General features: G+C 44.6%; 1 protein-coding gene and 1 long non-coding RNA gene across 8 annotated transcripts in view; one reads left to right on the top strand and one right to left on the bottom strand.

The window, feature by feature from the left end:
* Positions 1–18,301, top strand: part of LOC130702216 (multiple PDZ domain protein-like) — a 31,385-nt gene that overhangs the window by 9,477 nt on the left and 3,607 nt on the right. For 3 of the 6 annotated variants that reach the window (XM_059495878.1, XM_057523881.2, XM_059495880.1), the window contains exons 8-30: positions 563–796; positions 891–1,131; positions 1,225–1,709; positions 1,818–1,980; positions 2,126–2,514; positions 2,651–2,893; positions 3,080–3,352; positions 5,095–5,187; positions 7,195–7,655; positions 7,768–7,911; positions 8,722–8,742; positions 10,494–10,815; positions 10,909–11,076; positions 11,205–11,300; positions 11,383–11,508; positions 11,597–11,815; positions 11,917–12,036; positions 12,124–12,214; positions 15,584–16,026; positions 16,100–16,201; positions 16,296–16,367; positions 16,504–16,600; positions 17,482–18,200. In XM_059495878.1, coding sequence (XP_059351861.1) covers positions 563–796; positions 891–1,131; positions 1,225–1,709; positions 1,818–1,980; positions 2,126–2,514; positions 2,651–2,893; positions 3,080–3,352; positions 5,095–5,187; positions 7,195–7,655; positions 7,768–7,911; positions 8,722–8,742; positions 10,494–10,815; positions 10,909–11,076; positions 11,205–11,300; positions 11,383–11,508; positions 11,597–11,815; positions 11,917–12,036; positions 12,124–12,214; positions 15,584–16,026; positions 16,100–16,201; positions 16,296–16,367; positions 16,504–16,600; positions 17,482–18,200 — 5,322 coding nt within the window. The remainder of the gene's footprint in view (positions 1–562; positions 797–890; positions 1,132–1,224; positions 1,710–1,817; positions 1,981–2,125; positions 2,515–2,650; positions 2,894–3,079; positions 3,353–5,094; positions 5,188–7,194; positions 7,656–7,767; positions 7,912–8,721; positions 8,743–10,493; positions 10,816–10,908; positions 11,077–11,204; positions 11,301–11,382; positions 11,509–11,596; positions 11,816–11,916; positions 12,037–12,123; positions 12,215–15,583; positions 16,027–16,099; positions 16,202–16,295; positions 16,368–16,503; positions 16,601–17,481; positions 18,201–18,301) is intronic. The other 3 variants (XM_059495877.1, XM_059495881.1, XM_059495879.1) reach the window with 3 other exon arrangements.
* On the bottom strand, positions 4,971–6,231 carry LOC130702218 (uncharacterized). Of its 2 annotated transcripts, XR_009004259.1 has the most exons (4): positions 6,118–6,231; positions 5,801–6,041; positions 5,232–5,448; positions 4,971–5,174 (listed from the first exon to the last, which is right to left on the bottom strand). It is a non-coding gene; the product is annotated as an uncharacterized LOC130702218 (long non-coding RNA). The 2 variants fall into 2 exon arrangements; XR_009004258.1 differs by having other exon boundaries at positions 5,801–6,167.

Here is an 18,301-nt window from a genome sequence, read left to right as displayed (position 1 = left end):
ATACCTTGTCTTTTTGTTGCCTTTCTCATTTTTTTTTTTTAATTTTCTGTTTTCAAAAGAGGGAAAGAAAAGAAAATTAAATGAGAATTGCTGAAGGACATTTTTGGGTCAGTTGCCAAAATTGGAAAGAAAAAAAAAATAAAAAAAAAAAAAAGAAAACGATGAAACGGCGACAATCTTCCGAGCGGAGATGATTCGACCTTTTAAGAGACGGGGAACGGGGGGCTATCCATTTCCGGTGTTCTTCTCGAATAGCGTTTCTTTTAGTTCCTCGTAATGGCCCGCTTCCAAGAAAAGCCTATTCAAAATTTCGCTTTGAATCGTTTTATTGTCGCTACGCATTTTACGCTGCAAACGTTTCCGATGGAAATGTTTTTTGTTCGTTTTTGCTTAAAGAAAGATGTTCCAAAAATTCAGATTTAATTTCACGTAGTTGATTAAAAAAAAAAGAAAAAAAAATTTAATAAGTGGAGCCATCTAGTAACAGGAAAAGGAAGGAGGATTATTTATTGATGCTCCATTCGTAATGTTAAACATTTTCAATGTTTGCGTACAATTGCAGGGCATGAGCAGCAGTGCGCCGATCGTGCCCACCAAAGTGCTGGGCGATCCAGAAGAGCTGGAACGGCATCTGGCCATGCATCAGAACGGCGCCTTCCAAGTTGTAGACCCGTTCATTGCAAACGCCACCGATTTGGACGAGAACGCGGCCATTCTGGCCATCGACGGATTTGATGATCGTTTCATTTTCACACCTGCCACCCTGGAATTGCAGCATTCGGACGTCCAGCTTCATGTAAACATGTTTTGTTTTTTTTCTTGCTCCATTTATTTTTAACCGTCCACATAATTGTTGAAAAATGTGCGTGCGTCTCATCTTGAAAAATCAGGCGGCGTCCAATGCGCCTCGAAGTGAAGCTGTCATCCAGTTCAGTGGCTCGCACTTGAGCGCCTCTACGACGGAAGAAACCCTAGAAATTGACACGGAGTCGTCCGACGTCTGCCAAACGCTGGGCATGGCCGCCGACGTCAACCTCGACTATTTGCCCGAAGTGGAGAATTTCGACGTCCAGCTAAAGAAGGATAGCCAAGGGCTGGGCATCACCATCGCCGGATACGTCTGCGAAAGAGGTAAAAATTCCCATTATAACATTCATTTTTTTTTTTTTTAAATCATCTTTAATTTTAATTGCGTTTAAAAAAAAAAAAAAATTTTTAATTCAGAGGAGCTGTCGGGCATTTTCGTGAAAAGTATCAACCCGGGCAGCGTGGCGGACCTTTCCGGCCGGATTCAGATCAACGATCAGATCGTTGAGGTGGACGGACAGTCTCTGAGGGGTTTCAACAACCACCAAGCGGTGGAAGTGTTGCGCAGTACCGGCCAGGTTGTCTGTCTGACGCTGGCCCGTTACCTGCGCGGACCAAAATACGACCAACTCCAGCAGGCGATGGCCGAGAGCACGGTGGCTTCCGTCACGCCCACCGTTCCATCGTACCGGCCGCCGTCTCCACCGCCGCCATCGCCTCCGGCGGTGCCACGATCTCCCCCGCCCGCGCTGCCCGTCGCCTTTCAAGAAGCCAAAGCGGACGTCCCTTCCGTCTTCCTGAACGGCCAGCAGGACGACGACGAGGAGGAACAGCAACTGCAAGAGCAGCTGAACGAAAGCGCCGACAGTATCGACGCCAGCCCTCGCCTACCCCAAGTGCCTGTGCGTAGATGCCAAATCGATAATATTATTATTATGATTTTCCATATGGGCTATCGTCATTTTGATGCAATTGTTAATGGAAATTTTATATTTTGTTGTGTGATGTAGGAACCCGAGTCTGACCAATTGATGGATCTGGATCGATTCGACCCCCTTGCCTCGCCAAATAACGCTCTGGATTATTCGTCGCTGTCGCCGGAAGAGCTTGACAAGCTCATCGATCACGTCTACTCGGCCAAGCTCTCGCCACAATGCGAGGCCGCCATTATCGGTGACTTGATTTGTTTTGTTTTGTTTTGTTTGTTTGTTTGTTTTCTCTCTCTCTCTCTCTCTCTCTCGTCTTTTCAATGATTTCCATGTCCTGTGACCGTCGTCATAACTTTTTATTGAAATTAAAAACGAAAACAAATGAATAGCGAAATGGCGATCAATGGTGGAGGAGGACGTGGACATTGTCGTGGCTCAGTTGTCCAAGTTCCAGCCTTCCGGAGGACTGGGCATCAGCTTGGAGGGCACTGTGGACGTGGAGGAGGGTCGCGAAGTTCGACCTCATCATTACATCCGCTCGATCCTGCCCGAAGGCCCCGTCGGCTCGAACGGGATCCTCCACAGCGGCGACGAGCTCCTCGAAGTCAACGGACGGAAATTGCTCGGCCTCAGCCACGTCGAAGTGGTGTCGATCCTCAAAGACCTTCCGCAGTCGGTCCGCATGGTTTGCGCCCGTCGCCAGACCCACCTGCTGCCCACCCAGCTGCCTTCACGGCCAATCGATGCGACGCAAGATCGAGCGGCCTTCGCCTCTAGGGTAAGCCCCGATCGTCCCCCCTTTATTTTTTTTTTTATTGTTATATATTATTATTTATTATTACTTATTATTATAATTTATTCATTTTTTTGTTTTTTTTTTTTTTTTTTGGGGGGGGGGGGGGGGGTTTGAACAGAATATCCTTGGAGGTAGCCTGCAGAGCCTCATTCCGCCGGGCGACCGATTGGTCAAAGCTAAATCGGACGGTTCGCTGGCTTCCACGTCGGTGTCGCCGGCCGCCGATTCTCCGCTCTCAAAGAGCCATCGATCGCGCAGCCTGGAGCCGCTCAGCGGCCTGGCCACGTGGAGCTCTGAACCGCAGGTCATCGAACTCGTCAAGGGAGATCGTGGACTCGGTTTCTCCATTCTCGACTATCAGGTACAAATTTATTTATTTTTTTTCGTTCTAACATCATAAGCACGTCTTCCTAAGTACCTTAACGTCCAACGTTCCCCACTTTCTTATCGACGTTTTATCTTCTTCTTCTTTTCCTTTTTTTTTTTTTTTTCCTTTTTTGCTGTGACGTCGTAAAAAAAAAAAAAAAAAAAAAAAAAAAAAAAAAAGGATCCCATGAATCCGAGCGAGACAATCATCGTCATCCGCAGCCTGGTGCCGGGTGGCGTAGCCCAGCAGGACGGACGTCTCATACCCGGCGACCGGCTCCTCTTCGTCAACGACATCAACTTGGAGAACGCGTCCTTGGACGAGGCCGTCCAGGTCTTGAAGGGCGCTCCGAGAGGCCTCGTCCAGATCGGCGTCGCCAAGCCGCATCCCGTCTCGCTCAACGAGAGCGGCGCCTCCAATGGCGCTAGCGGCCCAGGGGCTTCCGAGATGCAGGCAAGTTGATCCTCCTACCCCTCCCCCCCCTCCATCAACCTTCCTCCTCCTGCCCCTCCACTCTCCCAAAAATTCCGGTTGAAACAAAGAAAACAAAACAAAAAAAATGCATTAACTTTTATTCTCGCCGCTAGAGGTCACCACTTGTCGCGGAATTTTTTCTTCCGGCTCCCTTCCTACCCCCCCGGTACAGGCTAATATGTTGTGCGTAGTTTCTAAGTCGATGTGTGCCCGTCCCCCTGTAGGTATTGTTACGCGCGCTAGCACAAGGTGTAGTAAACAAATACCGACTACTGCTACTACTACTACTACTGCTACTACTACTACTACTACATCCAGCAAAACAAAAGCATCCATTATGAATGTTTGATTTTTATTTGTTTTCGTTTCCATTTTGCCTCGCTGAAACCCACACACACGTTCATCAAATGAAATTGCGATTGTTGTTCAACTTGTCGTCACCCCCTCGCAGATCATTGACGAAGTGGAGCTGATGGAAGAAGAAGAAGAAGAAGAAGAAGAAGAAGACATTGTCGAAGATGAAGCCAATCCCGGCCGTGATGAAGACGATGATGAGGATGAGGATGATGAATTGTTGGTGCCGAAGAGTCCCGTTCAGGACGAGTTTTGTTCGTTTGACGACACGGACGGCGAAGACCTGGAAACGGATGGCACTATGAAGCAAGTCTTTGCCTCCTGCGTCCTCAACGTCGACGACCAAGAAGAGTCTCAGGAGGACGATGATGAACCGCCGTCCCTCCCGCCCACCTTACCCCCCACGCTGATTGTGACGGATGAAGTCGACGTGGCGGCTCCGTCGCCCGTCGGCCGCCCGTTGGCCGGCACGAGCGTTTTGCTGCCCTCTTTAGTCTACGCCCCACGTCCTTACTCTGCCCCCAAAACTATCTCGCCCTTCTGAAAAAAAAAGAAAAAAAAAGGGGGATTCGCCTTTATTCAATAATCGTAGCAAAACAATCAAGAGCGCCATTTGGCTCGACCTATATCTCTATCTCATTATTAATAATCATAGTTTGAAAGGACGTTTACGTTTGTTTGATTGTTTTATTATTATTATTATTATTTTTTTAAATCTCTTAATCGCGTGGAAAACAAGCAAAGAATATTGAGAATGCAAGAGATTCGTATGTGTGGGCCGGATGCAAATGAGTGGAAGACAAACAAAAGCAGCCAAAAAAAAAAATAAAAAATAAATAAAAAATACGAAAGGAAATGAAATGCGAAGACTCGTGAGAGATGTGTGTGGGGATTGATGCGGAAATTGCATTCTTCTCCGCCCATCATTGTTGAATTTTTTTTTTTTTTTTTTTTTACCTTGATAACATCCGCCTTATTGTAAAAACATGACGCGGAATGATCGTGGAAAAAAAAAAAAAAAAGAAAGAAAAAAATTCAAATTTTGAATCCCGTCCTGTTTTCGAAATGAACGGTTCGTATTCAAGAATGAATCGGCACAAAATCTTTGATTCAAAGTCGTTTGAACTAATCCTCGATTCTTACTTACCTCTCGACTCGTTTGGCCAATTATTTTTTATTACCCCCCCCCCCCCCCCCCCGCGAAAAGCAAAGAAAAAAAAAGAAAAAAAGAAACGAGAAGAGAAACGCAGAACATGTTCCAGTGTATTTCCATCGTTTCTAATTGAATGAGATTTGAATTTGATCGCCTTTCCTATTTGGGGTCGATTAGATTGATTAATTCTGCTTTTTTATTTCTCCCTATTTAGAGACACGATATGAACCGTTCTTCCAGTAGTAGGAGTAGTGAAAGTAGTTCGAGCAGCAACAGCAGCGAAGACGAGTACCTCTATCAAGTCCAGGTGAGCTCATTCATTTTCTCTTTCTCTTTATTGTTATTATTTACCTTCCCTTTCCGTTCGCATTGCGATCGAAGCGCTCGTTATCCTTGACGATTTCCGTTGTGAACCTATTATTATTATTATTATTATTATCTCTTTCTCTTTTTTTTTTCTTTTGATTGCGATGGAATCAACGAAAGTCGCGGATGTCACGAGTGTTCTCGGTCGCCGTACATCCAATTTCCCGTAATTTTTCACGTTCCCGTTTTGGCCGTTAGAATCCTGTTAGAAAGAAAAAGCTTTGACTTTCACCCTAATTGTAACAGGAAAAGACGAGAATAGATTAGGAAAAAAATAAAGGTTTAAAATAGAAACACGAAAAATAAGGTCAGGGGGGGAGGGAGAGGGTGGAAGCCGTAACACTGCCGTTTCCTCTTTAACACAGTCGTTCGTTATTTTTCTTTTGTTTTTGTTTTTTTTGGGGGGGGGGGGGGGGGGAGGGTTACAATTTCATAAATGTAATGAATCACGATGATCGAGGCAAACCTAAATGATTTTAGTTTTTGTTTTTCCTGTCGGTGACTGAAAGACGGACAGAACGAGAAATGAAGTGGGCAATGGAATTCGATCTTACCGGCCAATCGGCTGTTGTTTCTTCGTTTGTTGTTCTTTGGCCGCCAGTCAAACCAGAAATGAAACACGAGCGTGGGAATGAGGGATAATTGGGAAATCAAACAATTGCCATTGGCTCCTTTCCTTTTTTTTTTTTTCCTTCGATTGCAGATGCACTGGGACCCATCGTGCCCAGTCAATGTTCTCTCTTATCACTCCCCGTTTCGTTTCCAATTGAAATGGACAACATTTTATCGAATCACCTCCCAACAGAGTTTTAAAAAAAACAAAAACACTCAAATTGAGAATGAACGAACGTTTGTTTGTTTTTTTTATTACCTGATTTTCGTAAGCCGCTGTTGCATTCGCGCGTCCGTCCCGCACCACGTTCCAACTGGCCACTGCAACCTTCCAAACAAAACGTACACATACGAAGAATTTCACTTTAGTTTCCGGGGGGGGGGGGGTGAGGGGTGGGAGGGAAGAGTCTTTAGGTGACGAATCCCTATGACGGTACAACACCCGCATCTGTCGGTAACGAACGATACAATGGGCCAACAAGCGTAGGCCATATGGAACTTGAACCGATGGGGGGAGGGCGTTAGCCGAAAACAAGACAGGTAAATCCTCCCTCCAGGCCCGTGTGTGTGTCCGGCTTTTGAGAGCCCACGTCTGGGAACAAATGTCGGTTGGTATTATGAGAGAAACACGGCCGAATGTCCGTCTTCTTCTTTTTTTTTTTTTTTTTAAATAGCGGGAATGAGTTGAGCTTCCGCTAGGAGATTTCGGGAGCTATTCACGTTGTCAAATCAACGATGACGCAAACGTTCCAGGCGCAGTTAGACTGTTGGTCATGGGAAACGTCGAAATTGTTTGCGATGATTGAGACGTCGTTTTCTTCTTGATGTATCTAATCTGGCCGTTTCTCTGCTCTTTGCGCCCGCCATCAGTTTCCCCATCTGTGCCGAGAATGTCCCGTAGAAATTGCTTTAAAAAACAAAAAAAAAAAAAAAAATGGGATTCTTATTGTTGTGTGTGGAAATATTCTTTGGAACTCGTTCGATGTGTGGGAAAGCATTCAACGCCAGCTGCTGTCCAATCCCGGCCCCCCCCCCCTTTTTTTTTTGTGTGTGTGTGTGGCGCTTGATGACGTCCGTACAACACGATGATTTGTTTCTTTTTTTTTTTTTTTTTTGCGAGTCCGTCTTCGGTTCGCTTGTCGCCGGCGGCAATCAAAATAAATGGCCGGCCAGCGCTTCCATCTGTCACTGTTGGAAGTGGTCGGTTAACGGACAGCGAGTCCACAGAGTGAACTATATGAGTAGGGATTGAAGTCACGGAACAAAGACTCGTGAAAAAAAAAAAAAAAATGTATGCGAATTCATTTGACTTGAATGATTTTTTTTGTAATACAAGGATACGTCGATGTCGATGTTTCTTCCGCCGCCTCCTTTGCCGCAGACGGAGCCTCCTGATACGGATTCGTCTGAATCCGAAATGCCTAATCCGCTTTTGGTGAACGTGTCGACGGAACGATCGTCTTCGCTGTCGGGTGTCGGATCCGACCGTCATTACCATCCGGACGGTGGCGTTGGCGTAGCGGAGTTGGCGGCTGCGCCGCTGCCCACAGCGCTAGAACGTACCGTTCGCATCAAGAAAGGCGGCGATCCGCTCGGCATTAACGTCGAAGTGGTGGACGGTGGCGCCAGCGGAGTGCTGGTCACGTCGGTGGCCAAGAGCGGGGCCGTCCACCGGGACGGTCGCATCCGAACGGGCGATTTCCTCGTCTCTGTCAATCACGAAACGATGAGATGCGCCACCAACGCACAGGCCCGGGCCATCCTCCGCCGTACACAGCTCGTCAGCACCGATGTCAGGTAAAAATTGCAATTAATTATTATTTCATTTTTTTTTTTTTTTTAAATTAGTGTGAAGTGTTGTTTAAAACAAAAAAAAAAAGAAAACAAAAAAATTTGAATTACGTAACAGTATCGTGTACATCCCGGCCGGCGACGCGGCCATCTACCGACAAACAGCCCTAATGACGCAGCTCGCACAAGACATGGATAGTAATGCCTCTGTTGTCAAACCCTCTTCCTCTTCCTCCACCACCATGACCACCACTGCGACTAGGTAATCAAAACAATCCTCAAAACGGAACATTTCATTAACTAGACTACTTCGTATTGCTTACTTACTTACTTACTTACTTACTTACTACTACTATACACTTTACTCTTGACCACTTTCGTGTGAGACAATCACATTCATTTTCGGGAAACGATGGCGAAAAAAAAAAAAAAAAAAAAAAAAAAAAAAGAGAGAAAAAAAGAAAACACAACGAATCTTCAAATACTTGCAATTTTAAAAAAGAATAATATGCACCGCCGTCGGAGCCTTCTTTAAACATTGCCCTCTTCTTTTTTTTTTTTTCTCCAGTATTATGTCAAATGCAATTTCTTTTTCTTAATGTTACTAGATTGCACAAAATTGTCTTTCATCTCTTTCTCTTTTTTTTTTTTTCTTTCACGAAAAAAAAAAAAAAAAACGAGAAAAACAACAGTCGAAAACAAATGACGATTGTGTGTTTCTCTTGCGATTCTTAATGATCAAGAGAGTAGAAAACAAATAGGCCAACAATTGGAATCGAACTCGCAGACATAAAGAAAAAAAAAAAAAAAAAAAAAAGAGGTGTTGAAACTGGTCGTTTGAATTTGTTGTTATCCCGTCAAGTCACGCGTGAATGTGTCCTCTCGTTTGGTGATCTTGTCAGGGGGTTCATCTTTTTTTTTTCTTTTTTTTTTTTTTTTTCTCCTTTTTCTCTTTCCTTTTCTCTTCTTTCTGTTACATCGGAACACGAAAAAAAAAAAAAAAAAACGATGGCAAAAACGATGTTGTGCCCGAAATGATTGCATTTCCATCCGCCTCTCGCAATTTAAAAAGGATATATCCCCAATATTATCGGTAAGAATTTGCCCTTCCCCCCTTCTTCCCCATCCCCCCACTTGAACATTTAAGAATCCGTAGTGTTGTGTTTCCGCATCTTTACTTTTTGGAATGTGTTGTCTTCAATTTCTTTTTATCTCGTTTCACGGTGTGTCGCGCATGTTGTCCTCTAACCCCATTTGCATGTCCCCTTCTATTTTTGTGTCCGCCAGTCGCGTGTCACGATGTCAACAACAAAAAAAAAAAAAGAAAAATTGCGTGAAACTCGACTTAAAAGGTTAAAACGGTCCTTCACATTTGATTTTATTTTCTTTGTTATTTGGGAGGAGGGGGGCACGCGCTTGCGCTCAATTGTACGGATAACACGTAAGAGTACACAAACCCATACACACACAATTCAATTAAGGAGCAAAAACAAAACGAAAAGGGGGGGGGGAGAGCCCTTAAAAAGGTAGTGGAGAGAGAGAGAGAGAGAGGAAACCTGGTGAAAAAGAACAGAAGGCCCAGCAGTGTGTGTGTGTGTGTGTGTGTATGTGTATGTGAATGTTTGCCATTTGGAAAGGAAAGGGGGGGCGAACCGTTGGTGTGTATCATAGCCGTCCATTTTGTTTGGCTGGCCGTTTGGCGACGGACACGGCTCTTCCCCCTGCACTGCCAGTAACTCTCTTTTTTTTTTTTTTTTCCCGGCCCGTTTCATTCCTCTGCTAAAGTTTCAATGTGCATGTCATTGGCCGCCTCATTTTTGTTCATGTTTCTTCTATTTCTCATTTGAAACAAAAGAAGTTCTTTGGTTCTTCCTTGCATCCACGTCTATCTGCGCGTGTGTGTGTGTCTGTGCGTGTGCGTGTGTGTCAGTGTGTTGAAAAACATCCGACTTTTGGAAGGCCTACGCTGTCAGCGGAAAGGGGAGAGTGAGCCCTTCAGGCTGCCGAAAAAAAAAACAAAAAAAAACACGACACAGGTGAAGTCTCTGATGGCCCAGGGAATCCATCCAACTTTCTTTCTCCCTTTAATTGATTTAATTTCGTTATTTCGTTTGTTGAATTTTGATGCATTGTTGCTTTGGCGAGCCAATCAAAAAAATTTTTTGCTTTCCTTTTCGTGATATCGTGTATTGAAAAAAAAAAAAAAAAAAAATCATTTGCATACGCTTGGAAATTCCATTTTCTCCTCATTACCCCCCCCGCTCTACCACCCTCCATTCCCTCGGCGTTACGCTTCACGGAGGGGGGGGGAGGGGGGATCGAGATGACGGAATCCCCTTTGTAATCCAGTTACCTTTCATTAAAAGAAATCCTGTCCTAGACATGGAAACGAAGCAAGAAAAAAAAAAAAAAAAAAAAAAAAGAAGAAGCCTTTTTTTTTTCGTGAAATTTCTCCTCATCTCCTACCCCGCCCACCCATCATTGGCTTGATTTGTAAGGATTGTTATCGATTTCTTGACACGGCTTTTTTTTTTCTCTTGTTTTTATGTGTAATTCGTTTTACGCTGTACAATTTTAGTTTGAAATTTCGCGCACTTTTGCCACCGACCGCTCCTACCTACTCAAACTTCAACTATCACCTCTGGCCCCTATCTCCTATCGGCTTCTCCTCTTTCTCTCTCTCTCTCTTTCTCTGTGTGTGTGTGTGTGTATGATTTACTTCAAAAAAAAAAAAAAAAAAAAAAAAAGAAAAGAAAGAAGAAGAAAAAAAAAAAAAATTTTACAATGATGTGCGTGTTGTTTTCCAACTCTTTTCTTTTCCAAACACGGGTCCTCTCTGTTCAGCTCGCCTTCGGTGACGGTGCAGCCACGGCCCATTTCGCCGCCGCCGCACGTGCAACACGTCCAAGCCGAGGAGGTGCCGACGACGCAAGCGGAAGGTGAAACAACAAGAACAACGACGAGGACGGAGGAGGGAGACGATCAACAAGAGGAATTGGCGGCCGTGTCGGGTGTCCCGCCGCGGGTCACGAACGAACAGGATCTAGAACGAGGAGGAGAAAGTCTTGCAGCCGCTTGGCAAAGAGCCGAAACGCCGCAGTTGGCCATCGATCCGTCAGTCCAGTCGCAACCGTCGTCTGCTCTCAACTCGACGGCAATCACACAGGTACTCCCCCTGCCTCTTCTTCTTCTTTTTCTTATTTATTATTTGTAAAACACAATGTCGAATTTTGAAATGATTGGCTGGCAAAAATGAAAGCAGGTGGCTCATTCGAACGCAAGCGCCAAAGGCAGCGGGAGCGTGTCTGCAACGAACGGAACGAGCGGAATGATGGCCATTTACTCACGTCATTGGGGCCCCGAGCGCAGCGTCCAAATTGTGCGCGACCCCACCAAAAGTCTTGGCATCAGCATCGTCGGTGGAAAGGTTCCCCCCAAAATTTCGTTTTTCACTCTCGTTTCGTTTTGGTTTTTTTCTTTCTTTTTTTTTTTTTTTTTTAACAATTTCATGTGAAAAATGAATTTCGATTACGTTCGTTTTGTCGGGATGATTAGGTGGACGTGGCCTCGGGCAGTGGAGCGCCCATAACCGGTATCTTCATCAAGAATGTCCTTCCTGAAAGTCCAGCCGGTCGAACTGGACAGTTACGGGTACGTCTGTCGTCTGTCACACTACACCCGCCTACACTCTATTGATTTTTTTTTTTTTTTTTTTTTATTGTTAAATCAATAGACTGGAGACCGGATTTTAGACGTGGACGGCGAAAACTTGCGTGAAGCCAGTCACGAAAGAGCCGTCGAAGTCATCCGCAAAGCTGGAAATCGTGTCACTTTCCTCGTTCAATCTCTCGTCGACTTCGTAAGTTTCCCTTTTTTTTTTTTATTATTATTGTTGTTGTTCCAAAAAAAAAATTTAAACGTTCCATATTTGAAAAAAAAAAAAAAAGGAACAAGAGCCGAATGGGCCGACTGGTTCTTTGGCACCATCGGTCAGCTCTCGCCACCAAACGGATGGAGCTGTTACGCCCGTGACGGATGCCGAGCACATGACACCGTTGCCATCGCTCCTCAATGGCGACGTGAGCCAAACGAACACGATCGAATTGCCCAAGGTGGCGCCGTACGGCCTCCAGCCCAGCGAGACACCTGTGCCCGAAGTCATCCAGGTACTTCAATTTTTAAAATTTCATATAGTTTGTTTTTTTTCAGCTTCAAACGATGACGTCATTCTTCCGTATGTTCGCAATAAAAAAAAAAAAAAAAAAAGACTGGCGTTGTAGAGAAACCGGTGGTCATTCGCCAAAAGACGGAAGACGATGAGGATGAAGAAGACGATGACGATAGCGGAGATCTCCAAGGACGGATGTTTACAGCAGCTGGAACGGAGGTTGGGGCTTTTCATTTTCAAACTTTGTTGTTATTCAGATTTTTTTTTTTTTTTTAATATGAACCATTTTCAAAAACATGTACGCAGATTGAACGGGCAAGTGCGGGCAACGCCAAACTGACGGCGGCCGAAAAAGCGTCTAATCCGGAGCAGCCGGACGAGTTTGGCTACACGCAAAGTAAGTCACGTCACGCTATTCTACACATGTCGTTTGCCTTTGTTTGGAGGGCGTGGTTAAAAAAAAAAAAAAAAAAAAAGGGGGGGGGGGGGGGGGAAAGGGAAGATGGCTTTTTAGGATGATACGAAGAAGGAAGGAAGATCAAAAGAGAGTGCGCATGCGTCGGCTTTTCAAACCGTTTGGGCCCCATAGAACACGTACAATCTTGACGTTCAATACCGGAACGGGGTAAAAGCCTGCTGGAACGAGGGGGGTGGGGGGGTTCGGCCAGCAGCTGTGTCTTATTCACACCGATTCTCTCTCTCTCTCTCTCTCTCTATCTCGTGTCTTTCGTGTTCAGCTGCTCATCCGTAGGGGGAGTCCAACCCAGTCAGTTGGTTGGACTCGATCCCGCCGTGCGGATGCCGAATCATCCTCCGCACATTGACATTACGTGAATCGTATCGCATTTTGTTTTGTTTTGTTTTGTTTTTTTCCTTCCCGTTTAATGCAATTGGGATGATTACAGTGCGAATCAGGTGATGTGCGTTTCAGTGACGTGTTTGTTGCAAATGAGTTGATTTGAATATTCCCGTCAGGGGCCGGCAGACCTTTTTTTGTTTGTTTGTTTGAAGCCAAAACAAGAAAACAAAAGAGCAGGTGCGATTTAATGAAATGAATTAAAGAAAATGCGCCAATGTTTGTGATTGGCATTGGAGGCCGTTCCAGCGTGTCTGTTGCGTGTTCAATCTCGTCATGGAAACTATTTTCGAAGCACCCGAACGTGACACAGGTACATTCGCTTTCAAATCACATCCTTCCTTCTTCATTTTTATACGTTCCAAAAATCTGAAGCCAATTGGTGGGGGGGGGGGGCGGGACTAACATCGTTACAAAGTGCCAATGCGGCTAGACGTGAAGATGCCCAACACGTTTCGAACAGATTGGCCAATGGTAGAAAACAAAAAGAGAGATATCTGTGATCGATATTGTCTCTCTCACATCCATTGGTATGCACCGACCTCACTGAGAGACCATCCTAAATGTTTGATTGCATTATCTCCGCTCAGCAATAAGAATTCAAAATTGTGCACGACTCCCTCTTTTTTTTGGAGGGGGGTTTGGCTGGTCTTCCGGGTCCCGATCGTAATCATCACCTCCGGTAGAAAAAAAAAAAAAAAAAAGCGGGGGGGGGGGGGGGGGGAGCTGTGTGTGTGTGTGTGTGTCTATGTTGCACATCCAATCTTGACACGGACCTTCCGTCTTGTACTCGATTGTCGCCAGTATTTTTTATTTTTATTCTTTTGAAGGGGAGTAGAAAAACGTGATGGCGTTTCGTGAACGATAGCTCCTCCCACTCACGCGATTTACACGTCCGGAAGAAGAGGAGGAGGAGGGAGGGTTGTCGTCATTGTAAAGCTTTGCTGCCCCCCCCCCCCCCCCCCCCCTTAAAAAAAAAACAACGGGCGTCCTCGCTTGTTTCTATTCGATAGAACGCTCTTGAACTTGTTTTTCAGACGTTGCCAAATTCTTATCCTCCATCGTGAAAAATAGTTTGCTTGTTTTGTTTTGTTTTCTATGAGAGTTGGGTGGAATAAGGGAGGGGAAAAAGGGGTGAGATGGCCATATTTTTTTTTTTTTTTTCCGCCGTGTTTTATGAAGGGCTTTCGGGCCGCCTCGTTATTCATTGGCGAGGAGCGCAAACGACGACGACAGCAAAAAAAAAAAAAAAAGAACGGCCGACCTCGTTGACTTTTCTCTTTCCTTTCCTACTTTTTTTTTTTTTTTTTTCATTTGATTTTGTTTATTTCCTTTTTATTTGAATTGTATTGATATGCACACACACACGCACAAAATACGATGGCAATGAAACGAAAAAACGTTCGGGAGGGGGGGGTTTCTCTTTTTTTTTTTTTTTTTTTTTATCATTCATTCTTGCCATCGCAACTCACGATGATTAGATTTCCCGTTCGCTGTTGCTGCGTGCGTTTGTACTGGTCCAATCGGCCGCCGTGAACTGGACCAAATTTCATTTTTCAAAAGAAAAAAACAAAACAAAAACAGTTTTAAAAAAAAAACAAAAATTTCTGCACAAAATTTTCTTTCAGTGCAAAATCACGTTTGATGTCATTTTCATGTCGGGATCATCATGTCCCTCAAAAAAAAAAAAAAAAAAAAAAAAAGACGCGTCGGGGCCGAGATGTGCCAGATATCAACACACGGACCGGAAATGTTTTTTCCATTTCGTTTGTTTTCCTTTCCCTTCTTTTCTTTTTTTTTTGCTTATTATTATTGGAATTTGAGAGACGGCAGTATATTGACTCTTGACAAAAAGGGATTTTTTTCAAAGCTATATAAAAGTTTTTCTTCTTCAAGGGGGCGGCGGGGGGGGGGCGTTTTTTTTTTTTGAGTTGAATCGAAAAAAAAAAGAACGAGAATTGCACGACGTTTGTTTGCTGATGCCCAATCCTACGCGAAAAGCCAACAGCAATAACAAGCGAGTCACAAACAAAAAAAAACTTGTGTGGTTGTCTACTTGACGTTCACTCCAAGAATCAAATCAAACTGAAATATAAAACGAAGGCACCGCCTTTTTTTTTTTTTTTTTTTTTTTCTGTCCTACGTTTTTTCGTTTTCCTGTTTGCGCTTGCAATCTTTTCGAAGCTTTAAAAAAAAAAAAAAATGAATGTCGCTTGTCGTACGGATCGATGTAGCGTTAAGTTCCGGGCTTCATTTAACTACTGGAAAAAAAAAATGTACCATGGCAGTTCCAGTTTTGTGTGTGTGCGTCCCTGGATGAAAGTATATCTAAAGCCTCTTCGTCGTACATATTGATGAAAAAAAAAAAAATGAAGAAGGAAGGGTATTCCTTTTGTGTGTGCACAGACAAGAACGAAGACACACACACACACACAAAATAATAATCATAAATCGATAATCGACAAGGGGTTCAATGATGTCTTCTTCTTCTTTGGCCGTCTTGCCAACTCGTTTCTTGATGTTATATCTTCCTTTTTCTTGACTGGGCAATTTGTCTCAGTCCAGTAACTACAACTGATCCTCACAAACACATCCGACATCTTTTTTTTTTTTTTCCTTTAAAAAAAAAAAAAAAAAAAAAAAAAAATGAAATGACTTGAGAATTTCTTTTAATTTAAGATTACATATTGCTCAATGGCCTGTAGAGTGCTTGCGACCAGCTGGGCCAAAAAAAAAAAAAAAAAAAAGAGAACGGCCCTCTCCTTCCATTTATTTGTACGCTGCAGGACCATTTTTTTTTTTTTTTTTTTGTGCATTGTGCATTGTTCTCTTGTTGTCGTGAGTTTCGTTTGATGTAACACTGATTTATTCTATCCATTTTCCTTTTTTCTTCTTTTCTTCTTTGAACAGAGAAAATCCATAAAAGATGGGGCGACCTGAAAGGCGACATTGTTCGCGTGGATCTGGACCGAGCGGGTCCCGGCGGGAGCAGTCTGTCGACGACGAGCCTTGGCCTGAGTCTTGCCGGACACAAGGACCGTGCCGTGATGGCCGTATTCATATGCGGCCTCAATCCGAGCGGCATCGCCTACAAGGACGGCCGTCTCCAGGTAGGGGACGAGCTGGTCGAAGTCAACGGCAACGTCATTCACGGCCGGTGTCATCTGAACGCCTCGGCCATCATCAAATCGATCGGCGGCGCCCGCGTCACCATTATTGCCTTGAGGAGAGAAGGCGCCCTACAAGAAGTGGCCGTCCCGCCAATCACTCGATTCCCCATCACTCTGGAAGAGCTGCCGCCCGAAGAGCGCTACTCTCGTTTCAAAAACTTGCGCATCATCACTCTCAAAAAGGTTCAACAAAAACATTTATTTTTTTTTTTTTTTGAACATTTTCAAACGTTCCATTCCCCGCTATTTTTTGTAGGGCTCGGCTGGACTGGGCATTATGATCATCGAAGGTCGGCACGCCGACGTTGGCAGCGGCATCTTCATTTCGGATATTCAGCGGGATAGCGTTGCGGAAGAAGTAAGTACCCACCTCTTTGTATTTTTATTTTTATTATTTTTTTTTTGAATTTTGCAAATGATTTCATTTCGATCGAATGAATTTTAAAAAAAAGGCCGGACTCGCTGTCGGTGATATGATCCTCTGCGTCAACAAGGACGAGCTGCTAGGCGCTGATTACGATACGGTACGTCTTTCACTGGCAAGAGATGACTATCGTTCCACATTATGTTTTTGGAACATTTGCTTTTTTTTTTGTTTTTGTTTTTTTTGTTTTGATTCGTGATTACATTGTCACGTAATTTGTTTTGTTTTGTCTGCAGGCGGCGTCGGTACTCAAGAAATCGGAGGGTATCCTGACCATCGTCGTATCCAATCCGAAATCCAGCGAACCGGCCAAAAAGGAAGATGCCAAGCCAAGTAAGTCCATTCCATTTCATTTCATTTCCTTTTTTTTTTTTTTTTTTTTTTTTTTCTTGCTGGAACAAACAAAAACAAATGTTTTCGAATGGGTGTGGTCCCGATTAACCATTATCCCCACTCTTCTATCGCATGCTAATGTTGTTTTTCATCGTGCACCATCTCTTTTTTCAAACCATCTGTCTCATCAAAACGAAACCGAACGATGCCCGTCTTCAACAAATTTGTGCACGAGCTCTATTTTTTTTTTTTTTTTTTCCGTGTGTACCGAGAATGCTGGGTCTGGTTGGGGGCCGTTCGTCGTTTTTCACTTCATTCTTTCAAAGCTCATCTGCATGTGAGTATTGCGAAATGTTTGGTTCCGGTTTTTAAATCTTTTTCGAATGCTTGCCTTGCTCTCCTTCTGCCTTGTTCGCATGATAACATTTTATTTCTTGGTTAATTCACATTTCTGTGATGGCTTCTCTCTCTTTTTTTTTTGGTGGGGTTCCTTAATTACTTTTCTTTTTTATTATCGTTATTCTTTCCCTCCCACTCGGTTTTTTTTTTGTTTTTCTTCTTCCTTCTTGCACTCTCGGTGGCCTTTTGCTTGATTTATTTATTTTTGTGGGGTGCTGGGAGAGAGGCTGTTTGTAATGAAAGATACAACTAGGGCGCACATCATGCGCATGTTGCTTACGATGCACTCTCCTCGTTAAGCATTCAACCGTAAAAATAATTTTTAAAAAAGGCCAGCGAGATCTCATGTAACGCCATCTACCCGCAGTTTTATTAACTAAATTAGATTTCGCCACTTGAAATGCGAAATGAATTTTGGATTAATTCATTTTTTTGTTTTAAATTTAAATTCCAAAAAAAAAAAAAAAAAAAAAAAAAAACAGAATTGCCGCCGAAACCGGCGATCGCACCGAAACCGTCGTCCGTCTCGGCCGGCCGTCTGTTGAATTCGAGTTCGGCGTTGCACAATGTGTCTTCGACGTCGTTGCCATCGACGGCCGTAACGATGGGCCTGGACGTGCATTTGGCGACGTCGGCCAGCCAATCGGCTCCGCAGTCGCCATTGAACGCCTCGGGCGTTTCGTCTGGCCGTCCCGTTTCCTCCTACACGCCCTCGCAGTCGCCCTCGCCTTCGATGGCGGCCATTTCGGCCACGTCGCTCGACGCGGCCGTCGTCAGCGATTCGCTGACGTCCACCGTGGCCACGGCCACGCCCGTCGATCCTCTCCCTTCCTTGTCCGCTTCCTCGTCCTCTTCCTCTTTCCTACCGTCCGCCTCGGCGGCCGCTCCGGCCGTCCCCTCCGCAAGGGCGGGCTCAGTGGCGGCCACTTCGGCCGGCTTTAAAAGCGGGCCGACGGCGGCCGCCGGTAGCACCGCAGGCGGCCCTGGCGGCCATCAGGGCAAAGCGGTGCTCAGGCAGCACGGCGGCCCGTCTTCGCATTCTAAAGGTTCTCTCGGTGGCAATTTAGCTAAAGCTCCCGACGAGCCGCTTCCCGATCCGGCCATTTGCGAGGTCAAGCCGGGCAAGGAGACGACCATCGAGGTCAACAAGGACAAACTGGGACTCGGACTGAGTATCGTCGGCGGATCAGACACGCTTTTGGTACGTGCCGGCTTTTTTTTTTTTTTTTTTTTTTCTTTACTTTTTCAATTGATTTTGGAACTCAAATTTGGACGAAATTAAAAAAAAAATAATAATAAAAT

The sequence above is a fragment of the Daphnia carinata genome, chromosome 6 (assembly GCF_022539665.2).
Source record: "Daphnia carinata strain CSIRO-1 chromosome 6, CSIRO_AGI_Dcar_HiC_V3, whole genome shotgun sequence".
NCBI lineage: Eukaryota > Metazoa > Arthropoda > Branchiopoda > Diplostraca > Daphniidae > Daphnia > Daphnia carinata.
Note: the sequence above shows the minus strand (reverse complement) of the source record. Positions and strands in the feature narration are given on the sequence as shown.